Here is a 27,535-nt window from a genome sequence, read left to right as displayed (position 1 = left end):
CGCAATACACACATGTTTGTATAGCTTTTTGTTGCAGTATATCGTATAAATAATAAGCTACGGTTACCTGTATAATACTGTTAGCAGTAGTGTTAGGAGATGTGTCCTTGTCGCAACAATCCAGAGTGTCCAAACAGGCACCCTTAAACGGCTTGATCTTTTCCCCAGTTCTTTGCCATAGTCATCCACCCATGAGTTATCATCATCCTGGAGTAATGGAAAATATTTAGGGCTGCTCGATAGACCCTCACCCGCTGCACATGTCCTCTTACCTGCACAAAACATTTTAATTAAAACAATGTCACAGTCAGCCCTGTCGTGGAGGTCTTTGAGGTTGTCTGCGGTGTTGTTTGTTGTTCATCTTGCTTGTCCGCAGGACAAAAAAGTTTTCTTTTGATCCCTACATAGCTAACATAAGGTTTATACCATCTGAATAATTTATCAATGTGTGAGAAGATTTCAAGGGTTCTATCCCATTCTCCCCACTGGTCCACAAAGCCGGTGCTGAACCACGTCTCCCACTCTTTAGACGTGATGGGGTAGCCTTTTTGTTGCTCTGGGGTTCCCATCCTTGCCTTTTGAATGATAGAATCATCCTTGCATGATCTAAAAAAGATGTAGGATTCTGGGTCGTAGATTTCGCGGTCTGTTTCTACATGATAGAGCTCTCCTGGCACAGACCCGCACCATTGTGTGGTATAGACTCCTTTTGAAGCACTCATATCTTTACAGACTTTGTTTCTGAAGTAATTCCAGTCTTTGGCTGAAAAACTAATGTCCGGTGCGCTTTCACGAAGAAAAATTTCATCAAGCTCTCTTGTATAAAGATGAACTGTTCCGTGCTCAAACAAGAATCCCGACATTCTAAAATCTTCCACTGCCCATTCAAACTGAGGCACCCAGGCCTTTCGGTCCAGAAAATCAGTCAATGTTGTTGGGGGAGTCTTTTTTTTCTAGGAGCCATACTCATCGCAACAGGATCTATAATTATACGTCGTTTTGGAGTCATTACTCCCAATTGATTACCTGCAACGTCCATGATTGTAATGCTGCAAAGATGGCGCTGTTGTTCTGCACGAAGATAGCTCTGTCCGATACGGATTCACCCAAAAAATCGTTCAGTACACTGTTCTACGCTCTCGGTCAGATGTTAGTCAAAAAACTAGCCCTCTATGTACAACCGATTGCTAAAGCCACTCCCAAACATCCGCTTTTAGAGGATAACACCGGACATCCCGTATACACAAACCCCCCTTTTCACACTCGTCTTCACCTTTTGGTGATTGAGCCCCACCACCGCTAATAGAGGATGAGGCCGGACACGCCCTAATACAAACACCCATTTTTACACCCTCATGTCTTTGTTGTTCAACCTTGCTATGACCCCAATCTTTTTTTAAATTTTTTTATAAATACATTTTAAACATTTTTTATATATTTTTAATTTTTTAAATATTGTTTTTTAATTAATTTTTGATTAATTAAGTTTGATTAATACATTTTTTTATTAATTAAAAATGTATTCACGTGCACGACTGTTACGCGCATCGTGCGCGTTCACACGTACGCCACCGCCAGCAGAATAATGTTGCTTGAAAGTCGGTTGGCAAGCTAGCCAACAAAGCTAGACAGTAACCAACACAAGAGCACTTATAGTAACATTACCGATGTATGTACCGAGTGTACCGAGTGTGAAATCTACTAATTTTGGTAACATCAACTCCAGATTTATAGCTAGCGGCCGGTCGGTGAAACCTCTGGCTGATTTCCTTAAGTCGACAACTTTGCTAACACCGGTAAACCTCATGGAAGCACAACAACACTATAGCAAGCCAGCTAACAAGTTATTTACGGTCAAACAGCAAGAAGGCCAGCTCGGCATCTGTCTTGCATCCTTTCAGCTCTTTTAGCTCACTCCAACGATTAAAAGCCAGTCTGAAATTTACTCTTGTATGGTCTCTTGCTAGGTCACTCTCACTAACAGGGTATGCCTGTATCGGCCTGATTTTGAGTGCAGTGATAGTGTGATGGGTGAGCACTGTGTCTGTGTTTGGTGGGTGTGGTCTTCTTTGTGCTTGGGCGTGACCTCCAATCTGCAGTCTGGCTCAGTGAGTTTCGGCTTTTGTTAGGTGTACATTTTCCATGGGCATATGTTATGTGGGTTGGGTATGTTTGTAAACTGCTATTATGTAAAAGGAGTTTCTGCTTGTCTCCTGTGGACAGTGTGCGGCTGTGCTGAGGCTGCTTCTGGTATCCAAAATTTGTGTGGCACACGGCTGGGTCGGAGTCTGGAGAGTTGCATGGTGCAGAGCAACAGCCGCTTAATGGAGTTACCAGAACCCCCAGGCAGTGAGGAGGCCACAACCGACCAGCCTGTGACCAATAGCAGCAGACTAATCTGTGGCGTGTTGATAGGCTTCGCCGCACGCAGGGAAAGGAAGTTGAGCACACCCAGCTGCAAATAGCCTAATTCCATTCTCTTTGACCCTGAGCTTTCCCCATAGAACTGACTTTTAGCTTTCGTGCCTTGTTTATGTCTATTTAATTAAATGTATAAATAAAACTGGAGGTTTATATTTTGCGGGGCTTTTTGTTGTTGCACACTTATTTTTCACCACTGGTTGGTCAATTCTGAGCTAAAGAGGGGTGTTACTTACATTGTACATTATATACTTTTCGCTTCTTATAGCTTGCTTGCTGAAGAGTCATGTTAGTGGAGTAAACCATTAAGCTGTTGTTCGTGCATGGGATTTCAGTATGTGTTTCCCTGTGTTCCGACAAAACCACCTGGACCTCACAGATCTCCGTTAAGTCATGGAGCTAACTGTAGCCACATCAGTGTCAGGTGGTAACTTATGGGATTCATATTGGCCCAGACACTTTGCCTTATTTGCCAAACCTCCTTAAGGCAGAAACTAATACCTTTTCATTGTTTGAAATTGTTGCCTTGGAACCATCACTTAAACAAAACAATAAATTGTATTTCTATGGTCCGATCTGTCATATGGGCCGACATAAACATAGAACAAAAAACTGACCCCCTGACAAAGCATCAAGCCAGCAGGCATCAGAAGAGCTTTTCAGACTCTTAAATGATATCAAATCAGTGGAGAAAACTGATGTAACACAATAACCAGGGAGGCTTTAAAATGATTACCAAAGGGACAGAGAAGGGAACAGTAACATAGAGATGGCAAATATGGCTGTCACTTAAATCAAAGTAAAATTCTTATATTAGATCATCAGTCTCATACATTGCAGCTCTAAGAATACACTCATATTCATTGTCAGGTGTGAAGTGTTTAGATTTAGGTTTGGAAATGGGTTAGGATTTACGCTAAAATCATAAAGCTGGGTGTGAATCTATTAAAACCTGGAAAGGACAAACTATTCAAGCTGTAAACTAAAGTACAGGACTGTAAGAATTAATGAAGCAAGTTTTTTTTTTTTATTGTGTCATGCACACAACAATGCCCAGCCGACAGGGTCTTACAAGACCCCACAAATCAATATAAGCCAGATCCAAAATGCTGTGACTACTAGTGAATTCTAAAAATAAAGGAAACCTTTCGATTTTAAGATCTTCATGTCTAAAATAAGTCTAAATTCACAGGACTCAGACACTGACTAAACCTCGTCCCTTCTTTTTCAGGCTTTTGAGACAGATTTTAAACGCATCAAAATTGAACAACCTTTTCAGTTTCTGATCATCTCAACACCAGAACAGTTCATGGTTTTGTCAAATAATTTTTTCTACTATATAATAAGAGAGGTATGTGACAAAACAGCACACATCAGAGCTTTTGGCTTTCCTAATGCACATATGTAAAATATATCATTATTCAGTACTTAAAAACACGTAAGCACAGTCTTAAGATAACATTGTAACTGCACAATACAATAGTTGGTTTTACTTTAATTTATGTAAAACATTTAATATTTAATTTTTTTTTTTTTTTTCTGTTTTGGACTGAAACACTTGCGTGTGAATATATTTTGTAAAACATGAAAGCCAACAGTTCCTGCATAGGTATAAGCAGGTATAGATGATGAATGATACAATCTGACAATAATGGTATTTATACTTTGACAAGTGACTTCATGAACTTTGCTCTGTGCAACACAGCTCACACCAGCTCCCTGGAGAGGGAATTATCCAGCAGACCGGGAAGACGACCGGAGGATCCTGCTGTCCATGTACACTGTGTGTATGGTGTGATGGTCAACAGTGTATATACACAGAATATCATACACCATGTGATGCACTCGGAGCTCTCGCCTTTCCTCACTGACTTAATGTGTCAAATGAAAGCCTTAGCCCGACACTGCCACTTCCACTTTCCACTCCACCTATCCACACACACACATCCCAGTTATGTCCCACAAGTGACAGTGATGGCCATTGGCAGCTCAGAACATGATGACAAGGCCAGCGTGCAGTAAGGGGAAATCCCAATGAAATAAATATTACACACACACTCTTCACTCAGGGAGACGGGCAGGGGAACCTTTCCTGCTGACGCGTCCACATTTAACCCTCACACTGCTGAGTGCAAGTCTGTGGAGGGTGAAAGATACAAGACAGAAGGAGAAAGAGGAAAGAAAAAGGGAGAAAGACGGATACAATGCATGCAAGCGTGTGTGTATGTGTGTGAGAGTGTGAATATAAGTGATGCAGGCAGAGCTCAGTACCCTCGCTTTCTTTCTATATACAAGCAGGATGGAGAATCCGTGTACCCTGTCAGCCTGGGACAGTCTACACAACACACATGCTCGCTCTCTCTCACACACACGCTCGCTCTCTCTCACACACAAGCTTGCATTTGCACATTAAAAGTGTGGGCAGCCTGTAGGAGAGCAGTGGAGACAGGAGAGGTGTAAAAGCCTCTCCTCTCTTCGTTTAGGCATCAGAGGTAAGAAAGAAAAAAAATCTCTTTATTTAGACTTTTTTTAAATACGGAATAAAGGGTGTGCTGCCTGATGATGGTTTATCATTTTGAAACTAAAACTGATTTTTTTCAGACCGGCTTTGTTTTGTCCCAAAAGGCAGAAAACATACACTTTGTAGCTGATTGCAGTTTGCTGGTAAAATTCAATTTGCAACTATATGCACATAAACACACTCACACACACACACATACAGCATTTGTGAGGACGTTGTATTGACTTACATCCACTCCTTTGAGGTTTTGCTCAACCACAACCTAATTCGACCCCCGTATCTTAACTAGTAACAACTTAAAAATCTGCTTGTTCACCATGAGAACGGGTTAAAATGTCCTCAAAAGTCAAAACATTCTCCTACAATGAAGTAAAAACATAACCCTGGATTTGTTACATTGGTGTTAAATAATCTAACAAATAAATCAATACATGATTTTGTCCTTCCATGCAAATAAAAAATAGAAAGCGCACACACACACACACACAGGCTTGCTCTGAGACCACAAGTGATGTCATGTCATTTTATTTCACAGTGATTCTTTCAGGGTACATTCTCCTTCACTTGACATTCTCCTGTTTGAAATTTTATTGAATACTCACATGCAACAACACATGTATTGTACACACATAAATACACACAACAAGCCATAGCAAAGAACAGCTACAAATGTAGAAAATGACTGGACTCTCCTTGAACAGTGAGATATTATATAGGAAAAAATGGTCCTCATTCACACTTCAAAAACATTGTTTACAACATGCTGCATGTACAAAAACATAAATTCTGGTGAATCTTCTTTCTGCTCTCCTTGAAAGTTTCTTCTTCTTACCCTCCATTTGACCTGCAACGAACAGACATGAGTGCTTTGGTTCCTCTTCCTCACAGCCACTGACGGACAAGCTGCCTGGAACATGTCACCAGTCCGGGCACAGCCTGAGGACAGGACAACCACTCACACACACGAGTGACTTGAGTGCAACCAACCAGCCAAAGAGGAGGACATTAAAGCCTGAACTTTTAACAGTTGGACCCCTCTTGAGCAGCTACTGTCAGGAGATATTGTTTGTGTGAGTTTCTTCAAAAAATAAAGGGTTTCCTATCATGCAGGATTTTTCTCAGAAGTGGAATGTAAATGCAAATACAGTGTTAAGATCCTGATCAAATTAACTATACATGACTGCATTAATGTGACAACATCTAGTAGTAAGATTATCGAGTCTACAGCCCCTGCAGCTCAATTTCTGCTTTTTTCAGTCTATCTTAATGTGGTTGTTTCAATTGTTTTAACAACATAAAGAAGGGCTCACCTGCCATCATAAATTGGACTACTTCTTGCCTCATACAACCCTGGTCATTAAGCAGGAGATGGGAGAGCAGAAAAGAGAAAGCAAGACTAGACAAATATTGTTTGTTCCCCTGGCAGACAGTTTTAGGCAGAAATCCCCCGTCACTTCCACTTCACTGCTCTGCAGCGGAAGTGGGTTAAAGGAGTGGGTGGTGATCACAGCAGAGGCAAACAGGGAGAGGAGGAGGGTGGAAGAGAAGACGCATAAGTGAAAAGACGGGAGGAGAGGAAGAACATAACAGTGAGACATTAAAGAACTGGAAAGAGAGAGGAAAGAGTAAAGAGGACAGCGCATGAGGAGGACAGGAGGAAGAAGAGTAGCAAAGTCACTGAAGGAAAGGACGAAAGTGATGGAGAAGAAGGGGGGACAGAAGGGGGAGGGAGGAATAGAGTGAAAGACGGGGGAGTTGCATAAAAGGGAGGTGAAGCAGAGAATTAGTAGAAGGAATGAGACAGATGAACAAAGAAAAGAGAGCGGAAGCAAATCGTTGGACAGAATGAAGGACAAGTGCGTCATCAGTCCTTGGCCAAGAGGTTTCTCATTAAATTAAACATGAACTCAAAATATTCTTTATATACAGATCATCTCAGAGAGGCAAGTATGTATCACCTTATGCCTTAAACATCACCTAACCAAACCTGTGCTCAGACACAATCAAGCAGTTTCTTAAGATGGTTAGGCCTCGACAGCCGTATAGTTGCAACTCTCGCTGGTTGAATTCTAGCTGCCGACCTTTGTCGCATGTCACACACACCCTCTCTCCATGTCCTGTCTGCCTCTGCCTGTTACTATCTAAAAGTTTGAAAGTTTGCTTCTTCCAACTGGTTATCCATACATGCCTTACAGTGCATCTGTTTGCTCAACCCACCTCCATAAAACAAACAGATAGTTTAATGTTAGTTCATGTTAATATTAGATTTTAGTTGTAGGGTGAAGGATAGGAAATGCTAAGGATTAAAGTAACTAATAATTCAGTGTTTGCAATTTGTATATCTTTGGATAATTCAACAGGCAGGCCTTTTCTTTTAAATAGTTTTTATCAGTGTTGTACCTGTAGCATCTTTCAGACAAAAAGGGTGAATCCAGATTTTACACAAGATCTAATAACCACAGATCCATCCGTAAGATCTAGAGAATATGAAAGGGGTTTTCCACTTTATCACATCCTTCTTTAAAAGATTTTGTGAATTATCTTCATCATAGAAAAAAAAAAAAAGATGACATTTGTGTTTTATGTACCTCAAGCAGCTCCAAAAAAGACAAGTAGCCATTTGTGCTGCAAAGCCCAGAGGTGACGTCTGCCTTTTGAATTTCAACTGTAGATACTGTATTCTGTTAATAAACAGCAAGATAACAGGCGTGTGCTGCTAGGGAAACAGCTGTGTGCAGTCAGGGAAATGGACATGTACACGGACAGTGGGGAAACAGACGTGTGCTGCAAGGGGGAGGTTGTGGTGTGCACCAACTGTACACACACATATTTGAGTAACACTGTAGATTTAAAGTTAAGATTTCACTGATAAAACATTGTCAGTTAATGAAGCTGTCCACTGTGGTCCTTAAGTGATTAAATGCTCAGTTCCAATACATTGTTTACTGTGTTCTCTCAGTTTCACATTCATATACAGTTCTAACTTTAGTTTCTGCAAAATGACATCTTGGTTGTATCTGTATTTTACATTTTGTTGTTGGGAGTAATTCCACTATATTGCTTTATAACTTAGAGGACTATAACTATTACTACTGTTTGTGTGTCATTTAACTTGCTCAATCTGCAGTGAAATAGTATTAATTACATATTTTCTACCTGTAAACCAAAGATTGTGTGTATTAGGTGAACCAAAACATAACACAAGGACCATATACTGGGCCTATGGGGAGCGATGGTTGCCTTGAAGAACAGTAACACCACCTAGTGGTAGATTGACACTGTTGCACCTCCAGACCAAAATCTGAAAAGATGGGGCCACCCGAAGCAGCAGTGTTCAGTCAGTGACATTTTTAATGATACCACCACTTCAAATCTAACAGAAATCCAGCACAACTAAACCTGATTTATTTAAGGTCTTAATTCAATGTAAAAAAAAAAGAATATATACAGAATGCTAAGTTTAAAAAGTTCATATCAAGCCTTTTATTTGGTATACAGATATTCATAGATTTATACAGTTATTCTATATACATGTGATTTTAATTATATATCTCACATCACATGTGCCACTGCAAAGTCACAGACAAACTTATTTTTACTAAGTAAAGAAAAGTATATAATGTGCTTAATTTCAAAGTAGGGCCGTGAAGCGCTTGTAATGATGACCAAAACCGGAATGATGAGGTAACTGCCAGGCAGGAAAACAATCACTTATAATAGCTGAATAATAATATTAATAAGAAGAATTATTATTACTGAAAGAAATGGATCGAATAGGTAACCAAGAAGTAAAGTGGCAACATGGACCCTTAGTGTCAAACTAGAGAAAAAGGATTTAAGTCTATAACATACATCCACACATAGTATGCATACAGACAGACAGTGCATAAACATACAAGAAGTAAAGTCAGTCACTCCTGAGAGAAAAAAACTCTCCAGTGTTGTTCACTCTTGTCTGATACACATCAGAAACTCAGGCATGCTCCAGGATGTCTAAAAATCTGACACACACACACGCACACACACCCCCCCTTGAAAAACACACACAGTCATGTACCACAGTGCGGCATTACAGGGCTGACCAAACAACGCTTGAACAGGGGTGCTGCATGCATGTGTACACGCACACATACACACACTACAACAGAATAGTTATCAGGCAGGGTGTAATTCACTAAAATATGTGAGGGCCTGCATTCATGTGAAAAGGAAAGACCGAAGTAAAAAGAAAAAACTGATGAAAATCAGATCAAATTTAAGGGAGAAGGGACATAAAGATGGAAACATAACAAACAAGCAGGAAGTGCTGCGCTAAATGACAAGGAAGTGGTGTGTGTGTGTAAGCAGATACATGTGGATCAATACACTGTGTGCTGAAGTGTTTTGACAGACAATTAGGAGTATCTGGCTCCCTCATGTGGTCACTCTGAGTCTCTCTGGACCTCTGAGGCATCGGCCCGACAAATGGGACACGTCCTGTTGGCCTGAGGACAGAGAGTGGAGACAAAAATGATCAAGTTAGGGTTTTAGAGGTAGTTCATATCTTCAGTCACACACAGTGTCCAATCCTAAAACTGTACATTTGGACGGCAACTAAACTCACCACTACACTCCCCCATAAAAAATGTTGCTATAAATTTCACATTATGACATTTTCTTTATTTGTTTAGTATTGATTTGTAATCCCCATAACAGAATTTACACTGAGGCTTTGGGCAGTGCCTCTAAATCATAAAACTGTGTTAAGATTAACACAAGAACTTTCTGTCAAATGCCTGTTTTTCCCCAGCATACTGAGCAGGGAAATCATGTGTACAACTTCTTCAGATTTTCCCGTCCTGTTTAGTGAGGTTTACAGATTATACTGACTCTTCTGTGCTGAATTTAGAACCAGTGGGCTATTATGTGACACTTTTGGTCAGACACTTGAATCCATTGCCAAACAATGTGTGATAAGCCTTGAAACTCAAAGGTTGTAGACATTTCTAAACTAATCTACATGAGTGGGCTCCATGCAATAGGTACTTACCCTCAGCCACTTGTCAACACACTTCCCATGGAACTCATGGCTGCAGGGCAAGACTCGCAGCAGTTGGCGGGACTCAAAATCACTCATACACACCACACACCTGCAACACAACAGGTATTAGCATGTTAAGTCCGGCAACACTAGAATTCTGCTGTTGGTGTGTGGGTATTTATAGAAGTAGTTTTACGCTTCTGTAGCTTGCAAAACTACAAATACATGGAATAACTGCACACAATCTGTAACTAATAAACATTAGCCTCTGTCACAAAAATCCCCAGTAATGGTCCTGAGGAGGCAACACACACACACACACACACACACACAAATTCAGGAGAATAATTCACCCGACCCGAACACATGATGACCAGGTGGCAGCACTCACAGTGTTTGTTCAGACTGATGGTTATTTGGATTGAACCGATAGGAAGGAAGTTGTTCGATGTCTCCTTTCGTCAGTCCTCGGAGTTTGGCCTCTCCCAGACGCTCAGCGAGGTTCAGCAGGGCCTGTGGGGGGGGGGGGGGGAGGAAACATCAGCAACAACAGACGAATCTGAGCCTACATCCAGCAAACATGCAGACAAAAAGAGTGAAAAGAAAGCAGATGAAGACGAACTTCGTAATTTTCCACTTCTCCATCGTCTACATCCAGCTCTAGACTGATCGCAGGACCTGTAGGCTGGACTGGCAGCATTGAACTGCAGAGGGAGAGATTTAAGAGAGATATTGAGGTTCAACTGATCAAAAAAGTAAATTAGGCAACTAAGCTATGCACTGGTAGTTAACTTTCTTCTCAACATACAGCTCTGATGCAAGTGTTGTTCTAATGGCCTTATTTTGCCGCGTCCAGGTTTAACTAATCAAATTAGAGGAGCAGCTAAAGGACTCATTTAGCTGATCTGGTTGGTTTGCCTGTTCTATCTTAAGTAATATTCAACACAATTGCTGACACCCTGCAATTGGTTGCAGATTTAAAAAAATAATGTATATTTGGCAAATACAAAATAAAAAAATATACTTATAATACAGTTAATGTACTGATCTACTTACAGGAAGTAAGGCAGGAGGCTGGGGTGGTAAGGCGAAGGTGGCAGTGGCTGTTGCGAACGGTACCGTCGCCCCGGGAGACGGCGAGGAATAAAGTTTGGATAGGACTAGGAGGCAATGAGCAAGACATACATGACAAATCACCCCTGCACTCAAAAAGGTTAAAGGAACACTTGATCGAATTATTCTTATTGCTCACCACTCCGAAAAATTCCTGTGGCAGGGGGTCATGGGAGAGGAAGTGAAGCTGTGTTGAGTGTGGCGCGAGGGCAGGGTGGGTGGCGGGAGGATAGTGGAGGCCAGCACCCAATGACAGGTGTTCTCCAAGCAGCTCCACGTCATTCTCTATCCTCTGTAGCGGCTGGGAGGGCAAAACATGTGTGGAACATCAAAAAAGGGACAAATACAGACTGTTCCTGGCTGAGATCATTTCCATGTGATCGAAGCAACAAGACCAATTCAAAACAAACACTAGATAAAGATAAACCAGCAGGGAGGCAGCTGAGGAGCTTCAACTACTCGACAAATCCAGAAAAAGAGTTATTGCTTAGGACTTATTGTAGAAAAATTTTATTATACTGTACATAGATATATTTAACAGTCCTCTGCATGGATCCACCTAACATTTGTATTGTACTTTTTCTACTAAAATATGTTGTTAAAATTCGATTAAATAATTTAACCTCTAGAATTAATTTGTATTACATTCTTAGGCAGTTGCTTTAATTAGCAGTAAATCATCAATCATTAGCAAAGCCACACAAAAGACAAATGTAGGCAAAAGAATGTATGTATTTTGGCCTAAAGCCTTTGGCAAAGACTTGTCATACCAAGGGTTCCACAAGAACAGTACTTTACAACGAAATAATAACACTTTGGCACACGCTTTTTATTCGAACATTATTCATGAACGATATTGACATTTTTGCAGAGAACCACAATTCTCCATTGTCATTTTGTCAAAAAACGACAAACATTTCTTTCGCAATCCAGCCATTTACCTAGTTGTTACCTGTGTTGACCCTATTTCAGTACATATCCTGGTTTATTACTAAACACTAGTTTCCAAGTGCAAACACTAGCTTAAACTCAAATGTATAAAATATGCATAATCCATTTTGCTTTTACATTGTGAAACAACTTTGCTGCTGCATTTTTCCCCCCCCCCAATACAGCAAGTAGAACCTTTAAAGCTTCCCTGAAAAACGCCTCGGGTTATGTATGTAACCCTTGTTCCCCAAGAAGGGGAACGAGACACTGCGTTGGTGACGGCACTATGGGAACGCCTCTGGGCGTGGCACGGCTGAACTATGAATGAAACTACTCCAATCCTATTGGTGTTGCTAGAACGGTAGCGTGTGACGGCGTAACCGGAGGGGTATATAAGCACGCCGGCACACAGGACACATTAGCCCTTTTCTATGAAGCAAGGCACTCCAGGCGGGGTGAGGTGTGGCGGACCGACGCAGTGTCTCGTTCCCCTTCTCGGGGAACAAGGGTTACATACATAACCCGAGACGTTCCCCTTCGAGGGAACTCGAACTGCGTCGGTGACGACACTATGGGAACAAGATACCCATGTAGGCCGCGCCAAAACAGCGTGCAGAACCTGACGGCACGACTAGGAGGAGAGCACATGGATGCCGGGTGCAGAAGGAAGGTCCAGACTGTAAACCGGATGAAAGTGTGAGGGGTGGCCCAGCCAGCCGCATCACACAAATCCTGGAGTGACGCCCCTGCGAGGAGGGCCCAAGAAGCCGCCATGCCTCGAGTAGAGTGCGCCCTTACGGCCATAGGTGAAGGCAATACCGCGCACCTGATAGGCCAGGGAAATAGTCTGAACGATACAGTTGCTGATGGTGTGTTTAGAAGCGGGGAGCCCAGCCTTGGGGGACCCGAAACACACCAGCAACTGGTCTGCTTTCCTCCACTGGGAAGACCTCAGAGTGTAAATACTCGGTGCTCTGACAGGGCAGAGCAGATGAAATCTCCCATCCTCTGCCGGCAAGAGGGAGAACCACTGGGGACAGTGCGCCGTCTCTTGGGACGCAAACAAGTCCACGTCTATGGGGCCGATCTCTTCGCATAATAACTCCACCACCTCGGGGTGGAGTCTCCATTCCCCGGGCCTCAGCCCCTGTCTCGACAGCAGGTCTGCTTCCTGATTCTGGGTCCCAGGGACGTACATTGCTCTGAGGGACAGCAGTCTCTGCTGGGACCACAGGAGGATCTGATGTGCCAATTTGCATAACGGGCGCAAGCGCAGACCCCCGCAGATTCAAATAGGCCACCACTGCTGTATTGTCGGTTCTGACAAGGATGTGGCGACCGCGGAGTGCGGGCAGAAAACTCCTCAGAGCTCTGAATACCGCCAACATTTCCAGGCAATTTATGTACCAGGAGAAGTGATGCTCCTCCCAGGAGCCTCTCGCAAAGCGGCCGTCCATGACCACGCCCCATCCCTTGAGTGAGGCGTTTGTTGAAATAATTGTTCGGCGACAGATCGCTCCCAAAACGAGACCTTGGGACAGGAACCAAGATTTCCTCCATACAGACAGGGAACGAAGGCATCTGCTCGTAACCCGTATCAGACAGAGCGGATTTCCCCTCGGGGAGAATCCCTTGGATTTTAGCAACCACTGCAGAGATCTCATGTGCAGTAGTCCGGAAGGTATTATACTGGACGCTGCTGCCAGGAGACCCAACACCCTCTGAAAGTGTTTTACAGTGATGGCACGGCCTAACTGCACTCTGGTCACTGAGGATAAAATGGGCTCGATGCGTGCGGGAGACAAGTGGGCCCGCATCGTCGTTGAGTCCCACACCACCCATAGGAACGCAGTCTGTTGGGCGGGCGTCACCACGCTCTTCTTCGCGTTGAGCCGCAGCCCCAAACGCTGAAGGTGGGCACGACATCTCGATGCCGAACCGCTAACTCTCGAGACTGGGCCAGGACGAGCCAGTCGTCGATGTAGTTCAGTATGCGGATGCCCTGGAGCCTCAGCGGGGCCAGAGCTGCATCCATGCATTTGGTGAACGTGCGGTGAGAGAGTGCTAGGCCAAACGGAAGAACTCGATACTGGTAAGCCGCTCTTCTTTTCTCTTCTTCGAAGGCAAACCTCAGGAACTTCCTGTGAGAGGGACGGATGGAGACTGGAAATCGTCTTTGCAGATCTATCGTGACAACCCAATCCTCGGAACTGATGATGGCAGGGATGGTGAGCATCCTGAACCTGAATCTCCTCAGAGATTGGTTCAGGGAGCGCAGATCCAAAATCGGACGCAACCCATCCGTCCTTCTTGGGAACTATGAAGTACCGGCTGTAGAACCCGGACTCCCTGACTGGCGGGAAAATAAGCTCTCTGGCCCCGTTTTCCAGCAGAGAGCGAACTTCTTGTCCCAACACCTGGCTCTGCCCCACGTGCACCGCAGTCCAGACCACCCCGTTGAACTTCTGCGGGGGGTGGACCCGGAACTGCAGCCTGTAGCCATCCACTACGGTGCGCAGGAACCAGGCTGGTGGCTGGTGTTATGCGTAGGTCCCCGGGTGGCACCCTGAAGCAGAGAACCGCCAGGGAAACTCACTGGCGACCCACGGTGTGTGAGCCCAATCGTTTTCCAGCTGCAACCCCTCGAGGCGGGCAGACTGGTGAGAGCTCGCTGGCGGCTAGCGTGTCCTGAGCACCAAGACGGCGGGAAGCCTGTTGCCTGAGCTGCCACGAGGGATGGGGACCTCGGTCAGTCTCTCTCAGGGAGGGTGGTGGTGGGCCCCCCTACTCGAGACCTCAGGACCTCTTCCCCGAGCCCGCCGAAACTGAATGACGGTCCTCAGGCCCGTCTTCTCGGGGGGCTGTGGGCGAGAGCGAAGCCTCGCGTCCCAGGTTTGTTGAGAGGGACTACGGGAAGTGACGCTTCGCTTCTGGCTCCGGCGGTAGGAGCTAGCCGAGGGCTGAGCTCGTCTCTCTTCAGCCGTCGCCGTCCTGAACCCAGACCGGCGGGGGAGATATTGCTCAAACGCCTCTCCCTGCCTTTGGCGTGCTGAAACCTGCTGACGACAGCATCCACTGCCTCACCAAAAAGGCCAGTAGGAGAGAGTGGCACATCCAGGAGAAAAAACTTCTCCTTCCCCTGGATACCCGAGGGGTTGAGCCACAGATGGCGTTCCGTAGCCACTGGAACAGGCCGTCTCCTTGGTAACACAGAGTGTTAAGTCCGTAGCTCTACGGAGCTCAGTCAGGTCCTCCTCAGAGGGACCTCCCCCTAGGTCACAGTCTTTGAGAAGATCGGCCTGGTACGCCTGCAAGGTGGCCATGGTGTGCAGGCTTGCACCAGCTCAACCCGCTGCCATATACAGTGAGGAAAATAAGTATTTGAACACCCCGCTATTTTGGAAGTTCTCCCACTTAGAAATCATGGAGGGGTCTGAAAATGTCATTGTAGGTGCATGTCCACTGTGAGAGACATAATCTAAAAAAAAAAAAATCCAGAAATCACAATGTATGATTTTTCAACTATTTATTTCTATGATACAGCTGCAAATAAGTATTTGAACACCTGAGAAAATCAATGTTAATATTTGGTACAGTAGCCTTTGTTTGCAATTACAGAGGTCAAACATTTCCTGTAGTTTTTCCACCAGGTTTGCACACACTGCAGGAGGGATTTTGGCCCACTCCTCCACACAGATCTTCTCTAGATCAGTCAGGTTTCTGGGCTGTCGCTGAGAAACACAAAGTTTGAGCTCCCTCCAAAGATTCTCTATTGGGTTTAGGTCTGGAGACTGGCTAGGCCACGCCAGAACCTTGATATGCTTCTTACAGAGCCACTCCTTGGTTATCCTGGCTGTGTGCTTCGGGTTAGGGTTAGGGTTAGAAGACCCAGCCTCCACCCATCTTCAATGCTCTAACTGAGGGAAGGAGGTTGTTCCCCAAAATCTCGCAATACATGGCCCCGGTCATCCTCTCCTTAATACAGTGCAGTCGCCCTGTCCCTTCTGCAGAAAAACACCCCCAAAGCATGATGCTACCACCCCCATGCTTCACAGTAGGGATGGTGTTCTTGGGATGGTACTCATCATTCTTCTTCCAAACACGGTTAGTGGAATTATGACCAAAAAGTTCTATTTTGGTCTCATCTGACCACATGACTTTCTCCCATGACTCCTCTAGATCATCCAAATGGTCATTGGCAAACTGAAGACGGGCCTTGACATGTGCTGGTTTAAGCAGGGGAACCTTCTGTGCCGTGCATGATTTCAAACCATGACGTCTTAGTGTATTACCAACAGTAACCTTGGAAACGGTGGTCCCAGCTCTTTTCAGGTCATTGACCAGCTCCTCCCGTGTAGTTCTGGGCTGATTTCTCACCTTTCTTAGGATCATTGAGATCCCACGAGGTGAGATCTTGCATGGAGCCCCAGTCCGAGGGAGATTGACAGTCATGTTTAGCTTCTTCCATTTTCTAATGATTGCTCCAACAGTGGACCTTTTTTCACCAAGCTGCTTGGCAATTTCCCCGTAGCCCTTTCCAGCCTTGTGGAGGTGTACAATTTTGTCTCTAGTGTCTTTGGACAGCTCTTTGGTCTTGGCCATGTTAGTAGTTGGATTCTTACTGATTGTATGGGGTGGACAGGTGTCTTTATGCAGCTAACGACCACAAACAGGTGCATCTAATTTAGGATAATAAATGGAGTGGAGGTGGACATTTTGAAGGCAGACTAACAGGTCTTTGAGAGTCAGAATTCTCGCTGATAGACAGGTGTTCAAATACTTATTTGCAGCTGTATCATACAAATAAATAGTTAAAAAATCATACATTGTGATTTCTGGATTTTTTTTTTTAGATTATGTCTCTCACAGTGGACATGCACCTACGATGACAATTTCAGACCCCTCCGTGATTTCTAAGTGGGAGAACTTGCAAAATAGCAGGGTGTTCAAATACTTATTTTCCTCACTGTAGGCCTTGCCCACCAAAGCGGATGTCGTCCGCCACGGCTTGGTGGGGAGCGCCAGCGTCTGAAGGAATGAAGCGAGGGTGGGAGAAAGATAGCTCGTGAGTGCTTCCTCCACCCGAGGCATCGTTCCAAAGCCGTGCTGCTTAGTTTCTGTCACGCTACTGTAGTCCAGCAGAGGGGACGCAGTCAGCCGTGCAGAGCAGCTCTTTTTTTTTCTTTCCCCCCCCCCCCCTCAGTATGTTCCATGATTTACACAACTCATTGTGTAAATGATGATGATGATTTACACAACTCATTGTGTAAATCAGGACGCGGGGGGTGGCGCTCGGGCTGCAGAAAGCTCATTGAGGTTACTGCCGGCCCGCGGCTCCTGCCCCGCCTCTCATAGCTGGGCGCGGACTGATGTCTGATGTCGGCCCCGCTCCCGGAAGTCATCCTCCATGATGCTAAGCATGTCTAGCTCCTCAGAATCAGACTGTGCAAGCCTCTCTAAACTCATACCTCGGGCGGGAGAAGCCGAGAAACGGGCTCCGAACAGGGAAGAGAGGAGGCGGCGTCAGCAGCCGTGGGGCCTGAGCCACGGGGAGAGCGCATCCTACCGTCTTCCGAAAGAGAGCCGCATGAGACCTCAGCACCCTCAGGGACCGGGCCTCGCCATGGCCACAGGCAGCCCCCCTCGAGAGCTGCCTGGGCGTGCGACATCCCCAGACAGGAACACAAATCTCATGAGTCTCCCCAGCCGCGATGTAGCGTGGGCATGGAAAAACACTTTGTCGGAACTGATCACCAGACATGGTCTCTACTGCTTCGTCAGGATTTCCAGGTAAGACAACAACTTTCTCGATAGTGGAGCTTCTGTGGATAGTGGAGTGCCTGCTTAATAAAAAAAGGCTAATGTGTCCTGTGTGCCGGCGTGCATATATACCCCTCCGGTTACGCCGTCACACGCTACCGTTCTAGCAACACCAATAGGATTGGAGTAGTTTCATTCATAGTTCAGCCCTGCCACGCCCAGAGGCGTTCCCATAGTGTCGTCACCGACGCAGTTCGAGTTCCCTCGAAGGGGAACGCTGACATACTGGTTCCCTGAAAAATTTTTTTTTAGAGATGCACAGAAAGTTAGATATCATCAAATAAACAGGACAATCAAACTTCAATGCCATATATTATTATATTCACAAAGGCTGCATTTGATACTAAATGAGCGTTGTAACATTTGAATTCCTACTCACCGATCGGGCCTGCTGCGTCGGATACGGTCCAAACTGTCCAGGCTGGGGCAGGTGAGGTGGGTGGTGGGAAAGGTGGGTGGGGGGATGGGGGAGGTGAGGAGGGGGAAGCAGGAAAGCCGGATCACTGGACAACAGTGATGGGAATGGGTAGGGCATGGGTAAGTGTTGCACAGAACAAGTCTGAAGGACCTACAGTAGCAGAGAGAAAACAGCAAAATTTTGTTCAGTGAGGCGTGTTGCAAACAGTATTTTGAAATACTGAAAACTCAGCAGTAACAGAAAACTTGCCACAGTAAGATGTGGGAAACATTCCGACCAATCTAAACAGCTGGAATAAATCTCTTGCAGAAACACACTCACAGGAGGAGGGACACTGCAGACGGGATAGTGCTGTCCACTGAAGACTACAGAGCATGCTGGGATCTGCTGAGGGGCAGAGCGAGGCGGCAGGCCTGGTGGCGCGCCCGGAGGAGACACAGGATACGATACTGGAACTGAACCCTAAAAATGGAGATCAACAGAGAAATGGTCCGCAACTTCACAAACACAGACTGGGATTTGTTTGGGACTGATTTCTCAAATACAGGTGTGTTCAGAGATGATAAAATTCCACTTTGTGATTAACAGACCTATTTGTGATTTAATGATGCTCACAGGAGGATGTCTTGCAGTTTCAGTTGTATTTTGAAGAAAGTAGTAATGCCTTTCTATGTTGTCACTAATTTTTGGATATGAATTCAGATGTGAACTTGGAATTTAATTGACTGAAGTCAAAACACCACAACTCACTCTTTCACCTGCGAAGGAAAATGACTTCTGTGACCAATTTATCTACTGACGTCAACTGTTCCCATCAAATCCGATTAGTAGCGTTAATGTCTTAGATTAGTTAAAACGCACATACTGTAACACCGCCATAAAAAATGTGTTAAATATTGCACATAATGCTTTATAAAATAAAAAAAGTTTCTGAAAAGATTGATGATAGCGGTTTCTCAAGGGTAAAGTTTCCATTTGACAATACACTTTCCTCCACCCCAGCCAATTAAAAGAAAATGGAGAAAAAAAAGGCACTCAAGCCAGACATGCTAATAGACAAGCCCACATTACCCAACTGAATATTTCACCTACATGGTGTTGATCACTTTTCCTTGGTAAATTACAGGAAATGTGATTACTGCTTTCAAGATCAAACAAACCACAGTTATTCATTAAAATAACATCACATTAGTCATACTCTGTCGACATCTTGTCTACACATTGTTTGAAAAAGTGTCACAGAGTTGTGTTTTCTTGCACAGTATGAGAAGGTGACAAGCATACAAAAGGGGGTACTGGAATAATTTCACTCCTTTCTTAACTGTATTTTCCCCCAATACACCCTCCAACAAGGCACATCATCTCAGGAAGTCACCTGCTCATGGAGATCCAGCACCAAACTGCTATGCTGCTGGGATGGGTGGGGGTGTGGGTGCTGTGGATGGGCCGCAGGGTGCAGCAGCCTGGGAGACAGGTTTGGTGACTGGTGTAGGGGTCTCGGGGAGGGGTTTGGGGGATGGTGACCTGGGCGCTCTTCAGGACCGGGCCCCAGCCCTCGGGGAGGTTGCTGGCTATAGGGTGGGTAGCCCTGAGGGGGAGCCGGGTGACGGTAGTTCTCATCCTGGTGGCCTGGCGAAAGGCCGTGGTGAGAGTGCAGGTGGTGGTGGTGGTGATGGTGGGCGTTGGGGTGGTGATGGTGGTGGTTGTTGTTGTTGCTGTTGTAGTGGTGGTGGTTGTTGTGGGCGTGGTGGTGGTGGCGGGTCAGTCGGTCTCTTCGACCACGCTGGCGTCTCATTGGAGGGCTGCGGTGACAGACAGGAGAAAATTAAAGAAGAGGCGAAAAGAGCTACATTGTCGTTTGCATAATTATAAATACAGGACTAGAGATGTCCCCTTCAGCAAGTTAGTTAAAACAGTACCAATTTAGTTTTGCACTACTATAAACACTGTTGGACTCACTTTAAATTGATCCAAATGAACATAGATATTTTCACCCCCAAACTGAGTTTGATGTGAAAACATGACTGATACTTTAATACATAATACTGACAGAAAGCCATACAGAGGAATAAGACATGCTTTTTATCCATAAATCTTCAGCCAAGTAAACTACGTGTGCACTAAGAAAAAAACAACAGCAGGCTAGAGAGAGAGGATAATTGTCTGGAGTCAAAGCCGTGAAAGCTTTCCCCACAAACAGGTGCATCAAAACAGCCAGGTCCAGACTGAAGTTATTGAGATCCTATTATTGTATTGATGCTTTGATATACATTCAAGCATTTTGTGTGTATTAACTTATCTAGATTAAGATCATGAATCAAAACATATTAAACTAATGGTTATTTCTGGTATCAATTAATCAAGCAATTATTTCTTGCTTGAAAAGTTAATTATTTGTGCTATAAAATAGCAGAAAATAGTAAAACTAAATAAATTTTAAAAAGAATGTCACTGTAGCCCAAGGTGAGGTCTTCCAACATCAACCAATCAAAACTAAAAGATGTTTAATTTACAATAACAAAACAAGAACAAAGCAGCCAATCCTCAAATTTGAGAGTCGTGCACCGTAGTGCATCTGGCGTTTTTGCAGGAAAAATTACAATTATTAAAATAATTGCAGAATAATTTGGTAAGTGCAACTATTCTACGACTAATCATTTCAGCTCTGTTTCAAATGATGTTGGTGCCAAATTGTCAGCACCAGCCATCAAAAAACATAATCACAAATTCTGATGGACTGATTCATTCTTATGGTAATATATCATGTAAAAGAAAAGGTTTGTTGTCTATCATTGTTACTTTAACACTTACAATTTATGAATGTCAGTCAAACAGAATAGGCTAATTCAAGAAAGAAATTTGTCACCATTTTTGACATTTTGGAGGCTGAACAATTACCAGAATAATGAAAGGATGAATAATGAATATAATAATATATATTTGTGTCACACAAACACATACTTACCTGCGCCTGTTGCGGAGAGGCGTGTGGCATCTCTCTGGCATGTAAATGGGGTGTGGTCTGCGACTGGGAGGCAGCTCCCAGGGGCGAATGGGAGAGGAAGGAGTAGAGGGAGGGGCGGAGCTTAGATCCAACATGGACTGCTGGGAAAGGCGCTGCCTTTTCGGGCTCGGGCTGTCTTCCATCTGAACACAGAGGTAAAAGGAGGAGGGGGAACCAGGGGGATTTGTAAGGGAAAAACAAAAAGGAGGACAGACAAAAGGGAAGAATGAATAATAAAAGAAAACAATGACATACAAATTCTATTCGAACCAGGAGCAAAGCAGAAGCAACAGGCAGTGGTCATGTTTCATACTTACTTTCTCCCGATCCTCGCTGCACACGTTATCTGGATGAAAATGTAGCACTCCTCCTGTAGGCCACGGAAGAGAAATAAAACATAATCAGATGAGATAGGGCTGAGAAAAACATCAACATCACAAGACACATGGACATACGCCTGCTAAGCCAACAGAAATACAACAGCAGCAACAACACACAGGCAGCTGGTTGCCTCTGATTTTATTTTCCATTCTAAGACTCCAATGGATGCCAAAAAAAAGCTGTTATCTTGATGAAGCCTGGCTGATTTGCTTGAACAGGTTTAAAATTACAAAACCCAACAGTGACTACAAAAAAAGTGCATCCAACAATTTGCTTCACAAACAAGAGTTTCTCAGCGAGGGCCTGTCAGGCTTCTGAATTTCCTGCTTTAAACAAGCAGACGACAGAGAGGAAGCCATCTTTGGAAAATGTCACACTGGACTCTCCCTGATCTACCAAGAAAAGCTCATGCACACTCACAGAAACAGACACACAGACATCCACTTATCAAACGTGTTTGTTACACATGATTTACACCAGAGTGTTTTGGTGGTTTTGAACGTGTGACATTGTTTGAATGCAGATAATGACTTTTGTCTCCAGTCGTCAGCTCACTGTCACTTTCCTCCAAGTCACCATAGCGTACTATCAAGGTGAAATGATTAATCGATTAATAAGTTAACTGAAGTCATTTATCAAGCAAAATTGCCAACCATTTCCTGGTTCCAGCTTCTGAAATGTTTTATATCATTGTAAATTTAATATTGGTTTTGTACTGGGGAAAAATTTGAGGACATTAATTTGGGTTTTGCAAAATCATGAACAGGATTTTTGCCCATTTTCTGACATTTTATTAGTTGATTTATCCACCAAAAAAAACAGGAAATCAATAATGTTCATAATTGTTGAGTTCTATACCATAAACTGGAGTGACACTGAAGAGTAAGCCCTATAGAAAGTGAACAGTCTGTGTGTTGTCGAGCATCTGCTATGCTGACGGGTCCCTGAGCAAGGCAGTGAACCATTATTAGCTCTGCGACAACAGCTCAGTACGTTTCTTAGACTTTTTTTTTAATCTCCTCGGTGAACAAGCGATAGAAATCTCTCTTGAAAGATCCACAGACCATCACAAAAAGAAAGACACAAAAAAGACTCACTTTTTATGTATTAGATTAACATGTCCAAAAGAAAGAAAGAAAGAAGAAGAAAAAAAAAAATCACATCACAGAATACAGCGGTAATACCATAAACGTAATCTCAGAAGAACACAATGCTCTCCCAGCTGTTTATCTGACAGTCCACATGTGCAATCTGGATGCAGCATGTGCACACAGACATTTCAGCGGCTTACGAAGGATGTCCTTGAACTCAGCTGACAAGAGTTTCCTCTAAGCAGTCCCCCAAAAACCTTTAATCACCAAAAAGAGAGGGGGGTGGGGGAGAGATTGGGACCCCCCCCCCCCATTTCTTTATGTTTCTTCCTCTATTCCTCCCTCATCCGAACAGCCCTGTCCGTCTCCACAGAAACAACACATCTGAAAGCAACCCCCCCACCTCTTTCTTGTCTTTGCGACGCCACTCCAGAGCCATGTGAAGTCTGCCGATAGCGACAGCTCAAAGACGCCCTGCCAGTGGCTGCAGAGAACAGAGGGACAGTCTGTTGACTGACTAGCTGACAGGAGCACCAACACACTGGCTTACATCTTTATTCATCTACCATCACTTTTTTCCTTAGACCCCAGAGGGGCCCCATGTGCTTTGGGAAGAACTAGGTCTGTTAATGCTGATTCACCCCAGGGGCCATAGGAGAGGGGACGGTGAACCAGGCTGGACGGGTTCTGCAGACACGACCTTGTTTCCTCCGAGTGTGGCTGCAGGGGCAGACTAAGAACATTTCTTTCACAACAAACAATCGAGTCAGGCAGGCATGAAAGTTAACTTAACAGTATCAGCTGTCATCAAGTAGCAATTTGCTTCTGTTGTTTAACCGAGATACAAAGACACGAACCATTATTTAGAATTGACAAGCCAGAAATAGAGAAACAATCTATTTTACCAACGCAAACCGGAGAGATGTCAAGTGATAGCAGTATTAATGAAGATCTATAAAAACTACTTGCATTGCTTGCATATTGTGGGATGCAACGCTCACTTTTAAAGCTAAAAAGTGAAAGAGGCTAAAAAGAAACAAACAAAAAAAAACAAAACAGGGAGGTAAGCCAGGTGGACACATTTTTTAACACCCACAAATCCAACCCTGACACATTCTGCATTAAATGATGCCAAGAGGCGTAATTCAGCGACATGTACAAAAACAAACAAGCGCAGGCAGAAACAGGACATCTGTAATACACACTCTTACGCACATACACAAACAAAAACACAAAGACCCCAGCCATCTAGAAAGGGGCATGTGCAGCCGTTAAGAAGGAGGAGACAGATCACACAGCTGGGAGATGCAGTATTCCCACAAACCCCTCTGTAGAGACTCAATTTGGGAAGCATGTGTTTTTGTCTGTGTGGGTTATTTTGGGTGTTTGGCAACAGTGCTGCTATTACGACAGAGGCCCATTAAAAGCCTGCTTTCACTCATTCACTGCACTTTTTTTGCCTTTGAGGGAATCCAATCTGGTATTACAGAGGATTTCTTCAGTCACTTTGCAATGGTCAGAAATCTAAGCCTGCTAAACACTAAACAGACTGGTGTCAATGTTGAAAATAATTAAATGTGGCTGGGGTACAGTCTCACTTTGAATTTCCTCTCTGACAGTTTCATTTGTTTCTTAGTCTTTTTCCTTAAATGTTTTGGGGAGTTTTCCATTGTCTTCTTTGTGAGTTTGGATTGGATAAAGGATTGTTGATGTTGTGGGCATGAAAAGCCAGTTAAACAAATGTTTGATTAATACTGAGCAATAAATAAAATATTTTACTTGAAAAAGCGAAGAAACCAACACCTCTATTCCTCCGTTTCTTTATGTTTGAACAGTGCTTTGCAAGTGCAGCACCTAATCAATTTCTACTCTACCCTTAACTAGTAGATGAGATATCTGTTTGCCTATTTTGGGACCATACAGTGCACAGGCTAGAATGTAAGTTGTATAGCATTACAGCTTATGGATCAACGGGCCGATTGTGATCTACAAAGAATTACGGCAGCCTGTCTCAAAGCAGTGAGCAATATCAAGCAAAAAGATAAAATCGCTATCAAGAAAGACTTCATTTCAAACAATTTCAGGCTTGTTTCAAGGCTCCAAACTACTCTTTCAATCAGATTCCTCTTATACGTAGTTCTTGTAAAGACTGATGAAGAGTATGTAGGTGGTCTTAACCACTAGGGAAATGCATCTGTCTCAGATCTGATGATAAATGAAAACTGCTCTTTAACTGTCAATGTTACAGTTTGAATGCACAAATTTTCCCCTGATCAATGAGCATTTATTTTATTCAATGTCCACATTATTGTATAAGTAAGCACATGAACAATGTATAACCCTGAGTCAAATTCCTGGTATGTGTACACATACCTGGGAATAAAGCTGATTCTGATTATCATTCAACATTGCTCTAGATATAACTAATTCCAATTTAAGTTAATTCATTACTTAACTAACTTCCTCACACAGGACACAGACACACAGGCCTTCAGCACCACCATTTCTGGACTATCCAAAGGAAAATTCTGCAGTAGTAAATTCCTACTTGTAATTTGCACTGCAAGTATAAAGCCAGGCAATGACATATAAGCCAGAGTTCAGAAACCTGGCTGGCCCTATTTACCTGAGTAAATGCAATTCAAACCTTCTAAAGCAGAGCCACCACCACAAAACCTATTATGACATTTAGCTTGTCTTTAAAGCAACAGCTGGCCATGAAAGCCTTTTAGTTAAATATCTCAAAGCCTGTTAAGCTGCTAGTGGTCTGCCTGCATCCCTCAGGGGGTGCATGCTGTGTGAGTGTGTGTAATGATGCATCTAGCCGGGCTGCAGGCCCTGTTTACTGAAGCCTGCTTACCGGCCCCGGGGTGTCTATGAGATCCGTGCGAAGAGTGGCGCTGCGCCCCTGCAGACAGGTAGCTCCCCTGGGTGTGCTGCTGCTGCTGGCTCTCCTGGTAGCTCCGACCACCATGGTGCGGAGCCCAGCCGGGGTTGCTCTGCTGCGGGTAGCTCACCCCTCCTCCGCTGGCGTTCATCATGCTCCCGTTACCAACAGCGTTACCGCCGCCGTTGCTTCCAACGTTGCCGTTCATGCCGAAATGATAGAAACCAGATCGAGAGCGCGACCGAGTCCTCGGGGGGTCCATGGCTGGGGAGGAGGAGGAGGAGGAGGAGGGCGGTGGTGGATAGACGTGATGAGGAGTAGGCTGGAGAGATGGACGTCCAGAAATGGGCAGGAGCCTCCCTCTTCAAACGGCTTCTCCGCTTCTCTCTATCCACCTAGTTACCTTTGATGACGACCGGCTGCTGCGAGTGTTTTCTGATGCATTTACAGCTGTTGTGTCGGTATAATGAGAGGAGATACCTGGAAGCAGCGGGTTCAGGAAAGCACAGCCCCCATATGTCGTACATGCACCATCTGCATCGGCTCCATCCACTCTCCACCTAGCTGTCTGTACGGGTCAACTTAACGGAAACCGCTTTTTTATTTTTTTTTAACCACTTATGATATACGAATTAAAAAAAATATTGTCGTTATATCAGCATGTGGTACTACAAAACAATAATCAAAACACGGCAAACTCTAAGTTAGTTATCAGTGTTTTTTGTCGTTGCCAGAACAACAGCTGAGCAAGTCTCAGGTTCTCTATTGTCCTTTCACAGTGGAACAGTAAAGCTCTCCCACAGTAAAATAAAGTCTATTTAAAGGCATTCAACGTTACTCTCGCGCACTTGGGTACTATACAAGTGAGCCCATTATTAGTAAGCAACCGCGACTGTTAATTTAAGTTAATATCGCTTGCTCTTTGCAAAACGCTTGTCAAGTTAAATACTTGCGTTAACGTAAAATCCTTCAACACAAGCAAGATGGCTAGCTGTCGAGCGTTAGCAAACTAAAGGAAACCAGCTGCCCTGATAGCTAGCGCTGAAACAAAGTTATTAACATAGGTTCGTGAATAAATTACAACTAAATTGCAACGAGCAGCCCACTGTAAGTAGAAAAGTTAACCCCCTTTGCGTTGGCTGACTATACCTACTCGGCCATTAGCATAATGTAGGTTTTCCAGCTAGCCCAAGGCTAACAGGAAGCGGAGTCTAGAGTGGAAAACAAGTCCAACAGTGCCGACATTACAAGCTAGCTAACGTCGCCCTGTACCCAGGTTAGACTAGTCATTAAACAGTGCTAATAGCGGGTTACCTCAGACAGCATGACAAAACAAATAGCTACCTTATTCGTCAAGTGAGGTGGACACTATTTGTGCAATTTAAATCCCCTCTTGCAATTGCTGTCGACTGTTTTCTCTGGTCAGCGGGGAGTGTAGTGGAGATCAATCAATGGGAGTTTCACATCTCTGCGAAGTCACACCCAATCGATCACAGAAAAATGTGTAGCTCGTCACAGGCCCCAAACGGGATGTGATTGGAAGAAAATCGCACATACCCAAAGGCGAGGAAACGTTAAAATTCGCGCTACACCTATCAAAGCAACATTTGTTGAATTAGCAGCGGTCAAAATCGATTTTAAGTAGTAGCTTGTTATCAGAGTTGACTACTTCAGTCTGGTAAACCCCGGGCAGTTGCTCAGTTCATTAATAATTCAGCAGTTTTATACCAGAAATACTATAAGACGACGCTTTGAAAGCCACTGGCTTCATACAGCGTTTCAGATAACGAGCTCTACATACAATGATGCGTGAAGCCTTCTCCGATGTACTAAATAAACCTAAACCTTTATTCTCCCATTTTACCATGTATCAGACGCCACACAATAGTCCACTATCTCTGAACATAACTATACATGAGATTATCTGGA

General features: G+C 44.1%; 1 protein-coding gene across 1 annotated transcript; it reads right to left on the bottom strand.

Annotated features, from left to right (window-relative positions):
- Nucleotides 1-8,275: 8,275 nt before the first annotated feature.
- On the bottom strand, nt 8,276-27,055 carry LOC119888508 (E3 ubiquitin-protein ligase RNF38-like). The gene is made up of 12 exons (XM_038699090.1): nt 25,580-27,055; nt 21,565-21,617; nt 21,209-21,390; nt 19,619-20,045; nt 18,565-18,705; nt 18,205-18,393; nt 11,215-11,376; nt 11,019-11,122; nt 10,585-10,666; nt 10,354-10,475; nt 9,972-10,071; nt 8,276-9,426 (listed from the first exon to the last, which is right to left on the bottom strand). Exons 1-12 carry the CDS (start codon nt 25,866-25,868, stop codon nt 9,364-9,366), a joined length of 1,914 nt encoding a protein of 637 aa, XP_038555018.1. The 5' UTR covers nt 25,869-27,055; the 3' UTR covers nt 8,276-9,363.
- Nucleotides 27,056-27,535: the final 480 nt, after the last annotated feature.

The sequence above is a fragment of the Micropterus salmoides genome, unplaced genomic scaffold, assembly GCF_014851395.1.
Source record: "Micropterus salmoides isolate LMB-PRFRI ecotype aquatic unplaced genomic scaffold, ASM1485139v1 Ms_hic_scaffold_5, whole genome shotgun sequence".
In the NCBI taxonomy this organism is placed as follows: domain Eukaryota; kingdom Metazoa; phylum Chordata; class Actinopteri; order Centrarchiformes; family Centrarchidae; genus Micropterus; species Micropterus salmoides.
The sequence above is the reverse complement of the archived record's forward strand: the minus strand, read 5'-3'. Positions and strand labels throughout refer to the sequence as shown.